The sequence below is a fragment of the Myotis nattereri genome, assembly GCF_964212035.1.
Source record: "Myotis nattereri genome assembly, chromosome: 3".
In the NCBI taxonomy this organism is placed as follows: Eukaryota; Metazoa; Chordata; class Mammalia; order Chiroptera; family Vespertilionidae; genus Myotis; species Myotis nattereri.
Window position 1 is genome coordinate 135,526,646 of NC_138077.1, and position 14,767 is coordinate 135,541,412.

Sequence of the window (14,767 nt, forward strand, 5' to 3'; positions counted from 1 at the left end):
TTTGTGCACTGGACCTCCAGTATATAAATAAGTTGGACAGCAAATGGATGTCTCTGTCTGCCTGTCTCTCTCTCTCTCTGTCTCTCTGAAATCAGATAATGTTATGTATTTTGAATGTCAGTAGTTAAAATACCTATTTTAAATATTTTTATTGATTTCAGAGAGGAAGGGAGAAAGAGAGAGAAACATTGATTGGCTGCCTTCTGTATGCCCCCTGCTGGGGATTGAGCTGGGCATGTGGTCTGACAGGGAATCGAACTATGGTCTCCTGGTTCATAGGTCAGCATTCAACCACTGTATCACACTGGCTGGGCAATACTTAATATTCTTAATACCAGCAGTAGTTAATGGAAGACTTAATTGTTTGTGTTTTTCAAATATAACAGATTTCTCTTTATTTCTTACTAGAGGTCCGGTGCACAAGATTCATACACTGGGGGTCCCTCAGTGCGGAATGTGCCTTCTCGCGATTCGGGGCCCTTCAGGGCATGTTCACCTGCAGGCTTAGGCCCGATCCTCAGGGTGATCGGGTCTAAATCAGCAGTCAGACATCCCTCTCACTCTTGAAGTCCAGGACCCCTCGCTTTTTACCGCCCGCCTGAAGTGGAGGCGGGAGAGGCTCCTGCCACCTCTGCTATGCTCGCCAGCTGTGAGCCTGGCTTTTGGCTGAGCAGTGCTCCCCCTGTGGGAGCGCACTGACCACCAGGGGGCAGCTCCTGCGTTTAGCGTCTGTACCCTGGTTGTCAGTGTGTGTTGTAGCGACTGGTCTTTATGTCATTTGGTCGATTTGCATATTATGCTTTTATTATATAGGATGTAATACTCAGTGTAACCTTGTGTTGAGCTGGCATTGTCAGTCTCACACAGATCTAGATAAAGCTCTTTCTATGGGGCTGCATCTTGGCTGCTTTTTGCCCTCCCCCCACCCCCCTAAATACTGGACCTTGTGAATATTATGCTAAATGAAATAAGTCAGTCAGAAAAAGCTAAGAACCATGTAATTTCACTCATATGTGGGATATAAAACTTAAACATAGAGGCATAGACAGACAACAGTATGGTGGTTACCAGAGGGAAAAGGGTGGGGGTAGTAAAGGATAAAGGGGGCCCAATAGATGGTGATGAAAGATGATATGACTTTGGGTGTTGGGAACAGTATACAGATCATATATCAGAGTGCAATATACAGATCATGTATCATAGAAATGTACACTGGAAACCTACCTATATGAACCTATTGACCAATGTCAGCCCGATTAATTTAAGAAAAGAATAATAAAAATTTTCTAGAGGACATTACAGTAGATTATTTTTGCATTTTAGAGACAGACAAATATTTCTTATAGAGGACACAAAAAGCACTAAGCATTAAAGGAAAAATATATGATAAATTGAATTTTATCAAAACTCAAAATTTCTGCTCATCAAAAGACACTATTAAGAAAATGAAAAGGCAAGCCATAGTATGGGTTAAAATACTCACAATACATAATCTGCTAGATAAAGGACTGGTATCTAGAAAACACACATGTGTGCATGCGTGTGCTTTGAGTCAATAAACTCCTACAAATAAATAATAAAAGACAATTCAATATAAAAGCAAACAACTAATAGTTACTTTATAATAGAAGACATACAAATGGCCCGAAAGCACAGGAAAAGGTGCTCCATATCATTAGGTTCAGGGAATTGCAAATTAAAGGAACAATAAGGTAGTATTTACCCCCACTAGAGTGGGAATGACAAAAATTTCAAAAACTGATAGTACCAAATGTTATAAGAATATGGAACAACTCCTTTGTGTCCTGCCTGCCCCCCCCCACCCCCCCCCCCACCCCCAACACTATTTCTTGAGCAACTGTATAAGCAGGGCTGGATAGACAGTTTAAAGTGGTCTCAGAAGTACCTACTTCTATTATGGATTGAGATCCTTAAAATTAGAGGGAGATTTATTATGAGACAATTTATGATAAATGTCAGGTTAGTTATACATAAAGGAAAAATACATTAGGATACTTATAGGGAAATGGAAATGAACTATCGTTATAGTGTCAGTTATGGTGTTAGGAAAGATGGAAAGAAATTTTTTCCAATGTTCATTAGTATTCAAGTTGATAGAAAGGTGTGTCTCATATTAGTTTTTGTAAATTGTGGTTTATAGACACTAAGTGGATAAGTTGTGGGTTCAGTGTCTAGGTAGGATTGCAATGAGTAGAGACCTGAAAGGTAGATTAAGGGCAGTTTTTTTTGAATTTCTAACTAAGGGCATTGGGTTTACCCTATAGCCAGAGGGGGTAATCCATAATCTAGTGGGGATGGAGTGGTTTTGGATAAAGAAATACATGTATTTTCTGCATTATAAGCTTCAAATTAGTGTAGTGACTGTCTGGCTGAATCAGAGTCAGAAGTGATGAGAATTGGGGTACAAGACAGGTTCAGTGATGGATGGACAGCAAAGATGGGCTGGGTGTAAGGACACAGGATTAAGGACATCATGTGTTGGTGATAGCGTCATGCTAATGAATAGAATGCTGTATAGCTGTGGCAGGCTGATTTGTGTTTCCTCATCACTGTGGGTAAATCAGAAGTCCATAAGCCATTAATCCCATGTCATCAAACAGCAGTTGTTGAAATACGCAGGCACATAAGTGGTCTGTGTACAGGCATGTGTTGGTACATACTTTATATCAGTTATGAAACAGCCTTTTAACCAAACTTCCTGCCTTGTAAAGCCAGCCTGTGGTTTATGAAAGTGTGAGAGATATAGAACCTTAATTGTAAAGAGTTTGCTTGAAATAGGGTCTTTCCTCTCTTCTGTTTCATAATTTTATTGCTGCACGTAGCTCTATATTCTCTGATCTCTGCTTAATTTATTTTTATTTTCTTTTCCTTTTACAGGCCCAGGCTGCAAGCACAAAGGAAGTTTGCTCAATCTCAGCCGAATAGTCCCAGCACAACTCCAGTAAAGATAGTGGAGCCATTGCTACCCCCTCCAGCTACTCAAATTTCTGACCTCTCTAAAAGGAAGCCTAAGACAGAAGATTTTCTTACCTTTCTCTGCCTTCGAGGTAAGACTGCATTACCGCTTGTTTTGGAGGGAACAGCCTAATTGATAGTAAAAGTAACAGTGCGCACAGGACTCCACTGCATGCTTCTTTCAGTTCCCCAGCCTGCTTTGAGGTAGAGCTTAAAGTGAGAAATCCCACTCCAGGGTGCTTGAGTCTTCATATTTCTCTTTGTTTTATAATTTGCCTCTTAATTTCTAAGTATAGTTAACAGTGAAAATATTGTTCAATGTATGGAAACAGGACCAATTAACAGTACAAGTTGAGGATAAAATTTTGTAATAAAGGATGGGTTTGGGTTTACATGGCTATATTTTGGAAAGTGTGTACTATAGTAATTAAGTTTTCTAACAGTTGTGAGGGAAGAATACAAAAAGCTTGGCAAAGAGAATGAGGAGCCTCTTACTAGAATGGTCTAGATGAGCTTTAGAAAGCCATGAACTTGGAGAGTTCCCATGTGAAGTTAGTTGAGAGAAGGTGAACAGGAAGAAGAGGGTCCTTGCTATTGGTCATTGGCTTAAGATTCAGGGTTATGCCCTTCCCCCCCCGCCCCCCAACATTTTCAAATAAGTTATAGCAAGATTTAAGTATAGTGCAAAGAACATTTTCCTGAACTACTCGAGAGAAAATTTCCACTTGATGCCCCATTGCTCCTTAACACATTAGTGTGTATTTTCTTCAAATAAGGACAATCTATAACAAACAAAATTAGGACCTTCACAAAGATACATTACTTACCACCTAATCCTCAGACTCCCATTTTAGATGGCTTCAAGTGCCTCAGTGATGTAGAATGATCCTATATTTGAGTTGTCTGTGTTTCCTCATTATTAGATTTGGGTTTTGCATTTTGGGCTGGAATATCACAGAAGTGATTCTTCAGTCTTCTCTGTGCATCCTGTTGTGTTGAACAAAATTTCAGTCTGTCCTTTTACTGAAGGTATCACTTGATTGAGGCTTCTCCATTGTAAAGTTACCTTTTTAGCCCTTGTAATTAATAAATATTTTGTCTGGAGGTTCTTTGAAACACTAGATTTTATTTCTCATCAAACTCAATTTATTTATTTTCTGTCAGTATGGATCAGTTTCCTGTTCAAAGGGTTATAATCTTTTACCATTATTTGTTTTGATGTTTAGATTGTTCTAGATATCATTACTGGAGCCTCTTTAAGCTGGCTTTTTGGTCCCTTTGACATGTCCCTGTCATCCTTCCAGCCTTGCTTTCTGGCATAACAGTATGTTCCAGGCTCATCTTGTATGTTCTTTTCCTCAGCCTTGGAATCCTCCCGTTCCCCAAGGAGCGTTGTTTTTTTAAGTGACAGTTGTTCTTTACAAGCCCAGATCTGAGCCTGAGGTGTGCTCACTTCATAGCTATTAGAGTGCCATTTCTCCTAGGTGATCTGAACCTGGAGAGAGAGAGAGAGAGAGAAGAGAGGGTGGGGGAGGGGGAGAGAGAGAGAGAAAGAGAGGGTGGGGGAGGGGGAGAGAGAGAGAGAAAGAGAGGGTGGGGGAGGGGGAGAGAGAGAGAGAGAGAGAAAGGAAGGAAGGAAGGGAGGGAGGGAGGGAGGGAACATGCTCATTTAGTATATCCAGATGTATATTTGTGTCTCTGTGTATTGAAATCCGTGAATTAGCACCAGTACTTTCAGTTTAACCACAGGGTTTATTCGGTTTTCTTCCTTTCTATTCTGAGAGAAACCAGGCTCCTGTTAACTGCAATGCATTTGTTTATTTGATCAATCTTTTCCAGTGTAATCCACCTCCCATCTCCCCAGGTGGACCCTTCTAGTCTCACTCAAGTCTGACACCTGCCTAGGCCACCATGGTCACTCCTCCTCTCCCTCCCTGGTTGCTCTCTCTCTCTGATTGCTTTAGGTCTGAATTGTTAGGAAAGGGAAAATGAAGAGTAAAGGTTTATGTTAGGTATTATGGACTATTGATAGTCCTCAGAGACTCAAGACATGAAGGAGAATAATTGTATTTCAGTGAGAAATTTTTTAGCAGCTGGGAATCATTTGGCCTTGACTAAAGGAAGATGAGGTAGGTGGGCCTTTTCTACCAGTTCAAAGTTACATAGCTCCTTGCTGTCAGATTCTAGGTGTTGAGGTTGAAGAGGGAAGGGGATGTGCTGTACTGACTGTGAAGGGTGAGGAGAAGAGAAAAGGTAAGCATGAGAATGACCAGCTGTGAGACTGGTAGTGTGTGGTGTGGTGTCAGTAATAGAGTGAGTGGGAGCAGGTCGCCAGAAGAAAGGGTCTGAGTTAAAGAAATCTTTCAAGGGTTAACAGTGTCATTAGCAGCTGAATGGTTCTGGTAAAGAAAGTTCATGGTGATGGGAGTGTTTTACCTTTGACCATGAGTGGCTTCTTAGGAAAGTTAAAATGTATAGATTTTTTGAGGAAGGGGGGGAAGGAGGTGTGTGTGTGGGTGGGAGGGAGATTTTTTGTTCCATTTACTTAGGCACTCATTGGTTAAACCTTCTATGTACCCTGACCAGGATGGAACCTGCAACCTTGGTGTACCCAGACGATGCTTTAACCAACTGAGCTACTGGGCCAGGGTAAATACATGGGTTTTTAATGCAGTTGGAGCCAGATTTAACTTGGAGTCATGATTTCACTATTTAATTTTCTTTCGCGATTAAGATCCAATGATCTTGTTCCATTAGGATGTCAGAGGATTGCTCTGTTAATTATGGAATTAAGTTATAAAAGTGGTTACTTTGGAGTGGGTGTTACTCATTGTTAGAGAAGATTGTGTGTGTTTGTGCCTATATAGGCATTATTTTAAGAAATATTTTCTTTGGTTTGGGAAGGTTTGGAGAGGACCTTACTTAGAGAGGTGTGCTTATTGCTCAAGTATATGTCACGTAGTGAGAATGTTACCCCGGTACCCAGCTTTCACATTTCAAGACTAGACAAAAAGAGAGTCATGTTTTTTCACAGCCATAATACACTTTGAGTTGTCAGATAGAACAAAGGTGTGTTCTTTGGTTTGCGTGTGTCTCGCCCCCCCCCCCCCCCCCCCCGCAAGGGATGGGCAGGTTGTGACTCCCAGGCAGGTCACCTTAGGGGCAAACTTTACCTGCTCAAAACTTCCTCTCACAGTAGTAGTGAGGATTTGGGCATAGCCCAGATTGTTATTTTTCTTACTCATAAGTTTAAGGCATTGGACCAAAGGTTTTAATAAGTGAAGCCAAGAAGATGAATACAACTACTTTGGAAAAATGCTCTGAGCACTGGAAATGCCTTCCTGTGTTTATGATGCAGGCAGGGAAATAGGTTTTGTTACTAGTGTTTAGTTGATATACATTAAGGATTTGCAGAGCATTGCACTCTTTCTCCTATACTTTTTAGACCTGTGGTTTTAAAAGAATGAATGAGTTTTACTTTAAAAATCATGTTTTTGTGAGGTCAAGTGTGTTTACTGGATCTGCCTCTAAAAGCCCAAAATAATTTCTATGATGCCTTTATGATCCTGGAAATCTAATGGATTTGATGACATTTGATGGCATATTTTAATACTAGAGGCCCGGTGCATGAAAATTCATGTACTGGAGGGGGGGTCCCTCAGCCCGGCCTGCCCCCTCTCACAGTCCGGGAGCCCTCAGGGACAGGAGGCGACCCAACGATCAGGGGAAGGCGACACCCCCATCACACCTCTGCTGATGCCACTGCCAGCAGCGCAAGCCTAGGCTGGCCCTGGTTACCTGCGCCTTGGGCCAGCCCTGGGCAGCTGGGCAGCCACCATCCATGGCTTGCCTGTGCCTTGGGCTGGCCCTGGAGGGCTGGCGGGCTGAGGGGACTGGGGGATTCCAGAGGTAAGCTCATGGAGTGGCTGGGCCTGCCTACCTGCGGGCCTGGCCTTGCTGCATGCCTGCCACCCAGGTGGGGCTGAGGAGACTGGTGCTGCCATCTTTGAGGGTGTGGCAGTCAATTAGCATATTCCCTCCTTATTGGCTGTGGGCGCTGCCATCATTGAGGGTGCAGCAGTCAATTAGCACATTCCTCTTTATTAGATAGGATGTAATTGCTTGAGCTAAGAAAAACTCTTTTGAAGAGGTAAGGGTTAAATAGATCCTTGTTTTAGTGGTACTTTAATAATTTTCTTTCAATTTAGAATTAATGATAAGATATTAAATTTTTGTTGTTATAAAAGTATTTCATGTTCCTTTTGGAAATATCTGCAGAAAGGATGGGGAAGTCGGCAAAAGAGTAAACCTGACCTTGGCCAGTGTGGCTCAGTTGGTAGGAGCGTGCACCTAAATATGGCTCAGTTTAGTCCTGTGCACCAAAACATGGTGGCAGGTTCAATTCCTGGTCAGGGCACATACCCAGGTTGAGGGTTTGATCCCCAGTTGGAGCACATGCAGGAGGCAACTGATAGATTTCCTCCCTCCCTCCCTCTCTTCCTTCCTTTTCCCTATCACCCTCTCCTCTCCCTCTCTCCCTTCCCCTTCCTCGAGTCGCTTAAAAAACCTCAAAACTCAAAATACCCTCCCTCCAATCTCTCACAGACAACCACTGTTAGCCACCTCCTTGATGAGACTATTTCTAAATCTCCTGTGTGCATATGTGATAAGTGTCACTCCCTGAAATGGAATTGCATTGTTTTTTTACTTTTGCCCTCCGACTTTCCAGCATCATAGGAATTAACACTGCCACATGAGTACCTGTTCTATTTTCCGGACATCTTATCATTTATCTGTCTAACTTTGTATTTACGTTTAGAGGTGTTCCTCATTTTTTATGTCAACCACTGATGACACATGTTTCACCTAAGTCTTTGCCTTCTCTGACGTCTTTTCAGGAGAAGCTAACAGTGGGGAATCCCATGACCATCATAATACTTGTATTCTATCTATGTTTGTTCCTTTTTGCTGTGGATTCCAAATCAAATAGAGCTTGTCAGCGTTCCAAAGTTCATGTCCAGCATGAATATGGCCAGTCACTCTATCACCCTTGGGTGACAGCAGGCACTGTTAGGAGTAAAGAATGCAGTTTTTAATAAGCTCAGTATTAATAGGCAACAAAATCTGGAATCAAATCAAAGACCTGGAAGTGGTATTGTTGAACGGTTACATATCATTCTTTTCTCCAGTGCCCTACTATTACTGGTAAATTTCTTGGCACTAATTTGCATATGGTAGAGAATAAATCTTGAGATCTTGGGGAAGACACCTGGCCAGCCCAAGACCATGCCTTTGCCCCAAACTCCATTCAGTGTCTTCAACGAAAAACTTGGGTGGTGAGAAACTTTCTACATCATTAATAATACTGGGATGAGTGCAGATATGTAAACACAGTAGCCAGTCAGTCATTCAGGGATTAAGAAGCTTTAGGGATTTTTGACAATCTGTTTTAAGGCATCAGAGACCTCTTGGCTAAGTTTGGCAAAGTTCTCCTTTCCTACCATGACCTGGATTTCTGAAGGGAGGAGAAGTTTGCCTGCTTTGAAGGGGGTCCACATGTCTCTAGCCAGAGGCATAATTAGTATATTTCACTGGTACAAGCAGAGAAGAGGGAGAAGTGGGTATGAACCATGTGGAAATGCAGCAATTCATACCATCACTCCATTTTCTGCCATTAGTCTTGTTATTCTTAATGAGTTCTGTCATCTTCTCTTTGTTCTGACTGTTGTTTATTAGCAGATTAAAAAGCTTAATATAGCAGAGCAATGGCAGGTTAAGTGATTCTGTTATTTACATTTTTCTTTTTATGGGGCCCTGCAAACAAGGTGGATTCCCAAGGGGGATTCCTTAAAAATTCCCACCCATATAGTACACACTTCGTTCTTCTGACCTTGGGTGCCACAGTCCCGCGTTGCTGCATGTGGAGAGTTGGGGGGGGGGGGTGGTGTTCTTTTTAAAAAAATATTTTTATTGATTTCAGAGAGGAAGGGAAAGGGAGAGAGAGATAGAAATATCAATGATGAGAGAGAATCATTGATCACTTGTCTTCTGCACGCCCCCCACTGGGTATTGAGCCCACAACCCTGGCATGTGCCCTGACTGGGAATCGAGCCATGACCTCCTGGTTCATAAGTCAATGCTCAACCACTGAGCCACCAAGAGGGGTGTGGGGATTTTTAGTCAAGAGCCGCACTCTCAGCCTCTGTGAATCAGTACTTTCTGTTTTGGGACTGTCTGCCTTTGTTTCCCAAGTCTTAGAGACTCTTCAGTGATCAGCTGTTATTCAGTTACTAATTCAGCAAGCTTTTATTGAATCCTTTTTATATGTCAGACACCTAGAAAACAGACTGGAAGCAAGAAAGCAGTATCATTGGGTGGGTGGGTGGGGGTGTTTGTGCATATGTAATACTTGCAACAATAAAGATTTAAAAAAAGAAAGAAAAGAAAGCCATATCAGTGTGGTTAAGAGAAAGAACATAGCAGTAGACACATGCCATGCCAGGAAGGAGGTATGCACCTTGCCAGCAGGAGGCAAGTGGCACTTTGCTCAGGGCTGTCGGGATGGCTGCAAGAGGAAGTGACATGAGTTGGATTTGTAGAAAGGGGGTGGGGCTTGGAAGGGGTTTGGCAGAAGCCCTGCACAGGCATGGATTAGTGTTGGGGTGTATTGCTTAGAGTGCCTCAAGTTAAAACCAAGCAGTTAGATGTGTCAGGTTCTGTGGGCCCTGGGCTAGATAGGAGGGCCCTACCCAGGTTCTTCAGCTGAGAGGTGACTTAATATAACCTTTATTTAGTGAGATGATCTGGCAGCTCAGTGGAGAACTGCAGCTGCAGGAATGCCATCCCATGGGGTTATTGTAGGAATGCAGGCAAGAGGCTGCAGCCTTGACCCAGGTGTCCCCATTTGTAGGATGGACATGCATTGTCTGTAGCACACAGCTCTTGTGGAGTGAGACAGGCCCAGATGGCACCTGTGGTAACCATCCCAGTGCACTTCACTTACTATTTCCCAGTGAGCTTAGGCAGACGTATATAGCGGAGAGGAGGAGGGTTCAGTTTGAAATTTAGAAGGAACGATCTAAAAGACCATCTGAACAGACCTCAGGTACTAGAAGGGTGGTGTTTTCTCCAAAGACAGTTGCCAGCTTTGTTGGCAAGGAGCACATTTTGATAGAGTACTGGTTTTGGGTATTGAGGATGATAAATTCTAAGTAGGGCAAATGCAAAAGCCTGGGGTGATTTAGAGGTCACAAAATGGAAGGGGATTAACCTGCTAGAAAGCAATTAAGTAATCTCCAATTGCAAGGAACACTGTGGTGCTAATAATGAACTTCCTTGAGCAAAATGGGAACGTTTTACATTATAGGAGCTCTTCTGGGAGGAAGTCACAGGGTCAGAGTGGTACACAGCTGTTTTTTATGGATCCTTCTGCATGGTGTTGGATCTTAATTTTTGAGAATGGTTACAGTGAAAGTTTGCTCCAGAATGGTGTCTCACTGCCCTGAGGGTGTCAGTGGCCACCCTCTTTTCTCCAAGTCAAACCAGCCTTTTTCCTCATGTGCTTGCTTTTTCAATAGAGTGTGTGTTTCTTGGCTGAGTTTTGCTGAGCAAGTGATTTATTTGCCAGGATAGTTTATCAGGCTAGTTATGAAGAAATATGAAACCATGGAATTCTTAAGTGGGGAGGGGGAGGATGGATCCCTTTTAATTGTACTGAGGCCTTGATCAGTTGTTAAGGCTCCAAGACATTTTGCTCGGAGGATTGGCTCTACTCCCAGCCAGCTGGCCTCTGACCAGGCTGTGCCCTCCCCGAATATAAAGCAGCCCCCCCTTTCCCTGCCAGTGGCTGGGGATACAGGCTCTCAGTCATCTCTAGATTTCCACCTACTTTATAGAGATTCCCTTAAATTTTCCAGTCCTTCTGAAATCCATGTAGAAAACGTAGATGAAGAAAATAAACTTTAAGTAAGTATAGTCCTGTTTTGTTTGCTGAGCATCTTGCTGGCTGCTGAGGCATCGATATTCTGACAGCGCAAAGTTACTAGTATTCTTGTCCCAAATGCAAGGTGACCTTTCCCCCAGTATTCAGTTTCTGTGTTAGAATCTGTGGACACTGCATGATGAGGAGAGCGCAGCCTTTATTGTTCAGAGTGGCTGTGTGGTCTTGATGAAGTTACTTCCTCTCTTGTTCCACTTCTAAACTCATGGGTGGAAGTGGTGGGAGCTGAACCCATCGTGTCTGCTATATGGTGTGATCTGTGATCCTTTGAGATAAAAGAGATCCAGAGACCCCATTGTGGTTAATGGGATGTGTATTTGTTTGTGTATGTTTTAAGCCAACAATGTGTATAGAGAAGAATGTGGGAAAGATGAGTAGAGCAGTATTCCAGCTGTTAATTAAAAGATGCTTTGTCTTGGTGCTGTCTGCCTCGTCAGCACAGGAGTGGACTTGTTGGGAGGGAAAGTGGTCCCTTCTCATTGCTGTGTCTGTGGTGGTAGGGCTGTTGAAGATAGAAGCTGTGCCCAGATGTTGGGCATTTCCTGAATGTGGGATCAATCAGATAGCCATAACTCCGGGTATACATGTGCCTAGGCCAGTGCCCAGGACTGGCCTGAAGAGAGGAGGAATGTGGAGGAAAAGAATGGCCTCTGAGCAGGTTATTACTTCATCCCTCTTTCTTCCTTAAAAAGACCTATGTGGCTGAAGGTTTCTAACTCTTCATGGGGCATTACTCCACACTTATTCCCAAGTTCCAGAAATTCTAGCTGTTGAATTCATTTTGCATTCCCACACCTCTCTAGATTCGCATCACCAATGTGCTTGCCTTCCATTTAGGAAACCAGATAGGAAGCCGACTGCCTCTGCTCTTGCCTGTGGGAGGGACGGTTTGAATTTATAGTTACGAGGTTTGGTCACTGAAGCCATGTGTGGGCCCAGGAATATCACTGAAGTGTGATATTGTCGATGGTGCTTTTGCATATGTTGCCTCCAGCTTTTAGACTTTTGCAGCTACTGTGGCTGAAGACGTTGTGCTTGTCGTCCAGGCTGGTACACTGTGTCTCAGGAGACTGCCGAGCTGATGCCTCAGCCTATTTTGGGTCTCAAATGTGGAGCCCTTTTCAATGATTGGCATTTTTTTTTTTTTAAATACGACAGAAAAAGAAAATGCAAACCCAGGATGGGCCTCACTGCACAGGCAGCTCCCTCTTCTACGAGGAATAGGGGTCCCCTTTGTGTTTGGCTTTGGCTGGGGGTACTGTTCCCCAAGCCCTGCTGCATGTATTCCTGGTGATATCAGAAATGACTTTAGCTGAACGTTTTAAAATTTTGTTGTGATTTTCATGATTACCCTTTCTTTATGGCAAGTGATAATAATTTTCTGTTACAATGGAGGTAAGTCATGCGAGTCATGAATGGGCATTCCTTTAAAGAAAATAGAAGCCCATGATTATCTGGATATGGCAAGTAATATTGTGGTGTATGGAAATGGCTGAAGTTTGGGAAATTCTTCTTCCCTTGTAAGTTGTAAAGGTTGTGTGTGACAGCTGTCCCCAGCCTTTCAGGGCACTGTGTAGAGTGGGCAGGGTGAATGGAGACATCTGCTCTGGTCTGGGTCACTGGTGCCTCCAGCAGTGGCTGGTACAAACAAACTTGGATTAATGAACTCAGGCAGTTATTGCAACTGCTTTTTTCTGTGACTTTTTAGTTTCAATGGATGGAGCTTTCCTCTCCTTAAGAAATCAGTAAGTAACTGTCTCTCTCTCCTTACCCAGTTCCACCCAGTTCATTTTGAAGTCTTGTTTTTCAGTTTAATATGATAGTAGGGGCTGATTACTTCTCATTCTCTTTATGTATCCTAAAGCTCAATCATGAAAATGCCAACTTTGTGAGCCAACCCAGAGTTTATGAGGTGAAGCTACAGAATTTGACTCCCCAGCTAAATGATGGTGTGCAGGGAATCCCTTTAGGGGCTTTCCAAAATAGAGCTGAGCTATGTTTAGCTTGTTAAGATAAAGAACTGGTCGGGGGAGGGAAGATAATGGGGAGGAGGGTGTATGTGTACATGATTTACGGAGAAGAATCCAATTTTATAGAAACCACAGCCTAAATTAGCGAAAGCAAGCCTTTGGATTAAGATGATTTCTGTTGTGGTTGTAACATACCACAGTTTGATTTTTGTCCAGATGAAAACATTTGGTTTTCACTTCAGTAAATATTGTGGAGACATTGCCAGCTAATTCTGAAAAGTAATGAAATACGGCCTTGGCAAAGCACAGATGCGTTCTCCACTCCCGATCCACTCATCTGATCCAAGTTCAGATTTTTTTTTCACGTTTGCTAATGCACTTGAATAATCAGGAGAGAAATCTGCCTGTAATTTTAATAGAAAACTGTGTACATTTGATACGCTTCTATAAAATATTGGTTATAACACCCCCCCCCCCCCACACACACACATACACAATTCTGAACCCTTATAAGATACCTACCTTTCACTGATGACTTCTGAAGCTACAGAGTCTGTAAAGGAAACATATCAGGTAATTCTGTGCTCAGCCTCTCTCGCTGTCCTGCATAGGGCGTGTACCTCAGCTCATTTTCATCAGAGAGAGTCTCCCCTGAGAATACCAGGGTGAGACTCAAAACGAGGTCTGCTGAGCCCTTTCTGAGACCCCCTTATTTTCACAATTTTACTGCTGTTTTGCAGCAGGTGGTAGGAAAGTTTCTTTTCAGGAAGCATTTTAAGTTGTGAATTACCGCTCTTCTAGCTCTCTAGTCCGGTTACTAACAACATTCTCATTTTCCTGAATGCTGGACCCATAACAAGCTTTTCAGATGTTTGCCTCCTCTGACATTTGAAAAGAAATTTTCCTAATAAATTTTCTAGAGATGACGTGTACCTCTTATGCGCCAGGATGTATAAGTTGCAAACTATTTTTAATAAAACACACACACACACTTCTGTCTTCAGATACCAAATATTAATTTAAATTTCTGTTGACTTAGCATCAATATTATGTAATATACCCACTCATCCATTCTACAATGAGGAATATGGGATAATTTTCACCTGTGATAAATAGTCCAGACTTCTGTGTGCTGTTAGGATCTTAAAATATCCTTTCTATTGTGTGTGTGTGTGTGTGTGTGTGTGTGTGTGTGTCTGTGTGTGTCTCTGTGTGTGTGTGGCAGATTCATCCTCCTCTAAGCTTATTTGTAAATTAGATGATAGAGCTTTTACTTAAGGTAGGAAGAAGTAAATATGTTCCATATGAATGTTATAACTAAGTTTGGCTTCTCAGATGGTTTCATTTTCTTTCTTTTAGTTGAGGTTGTTATATAATTATTTTCTAGGTATTAGCATATAACAGTCAGTGTTTCTCTGTTGCCTTGATTTTTTAAATATGAGATGATCTTAACTGATTTTGTCTCCAGGAGAAAGAAATAGGTTGCTTTTGCAGTGCTGTGGTTTTTGCTGGCCTGGACTGCTAGCTCTGCCTCTCCATTACGTTGCAAATGACATGCCCGTAGGTTCTTAGAGGGGTTTACAATAGCTACATGGTGACAGGGCTTTGGAGTCCGCAGCATCAGAATCTGATGATTTAGTCTCTTCCACTTGCTTCATTTTGACTACAGGTATAAAGAGCTCCTTCAGGTTCTGGAGGCCTGTTCCCTGTGGGAGAAGCCAATAGTTCATGAGGCTGCTCCTGGTAGGCAGGTTATGGGTTGGCAGTGGCCTCTTGCATGAAACCTGGAAGGAGAATTAACCGTACCTGGGGAGAGTGGTGT

General features: G+C 42.6%; 1 protein-coding gene across 1 annotated transcript in view; it reads left to right on the forward strand.

Moving 5' to 3' along the window:
* Positions 1 to 14,767, forward strand: part of JARID2 (jumonji and AT-rich interaction domain containing 2) — a 285,665-nt gene that overhangs the window by 212,618 nt on the left and 58,280 nt on the right. The window contains exon 5 of the mRNA XM_081087719.1: positions 2,899 to 3,068. Within this exon, the coding sequence (XP_080943845.1) occupies positions 2,899 to 3,068 (170 nt within the window). The remainder of the gene's footprint in view (positions 1 to 2,898; positions 3,069 to 14,767) is intronic.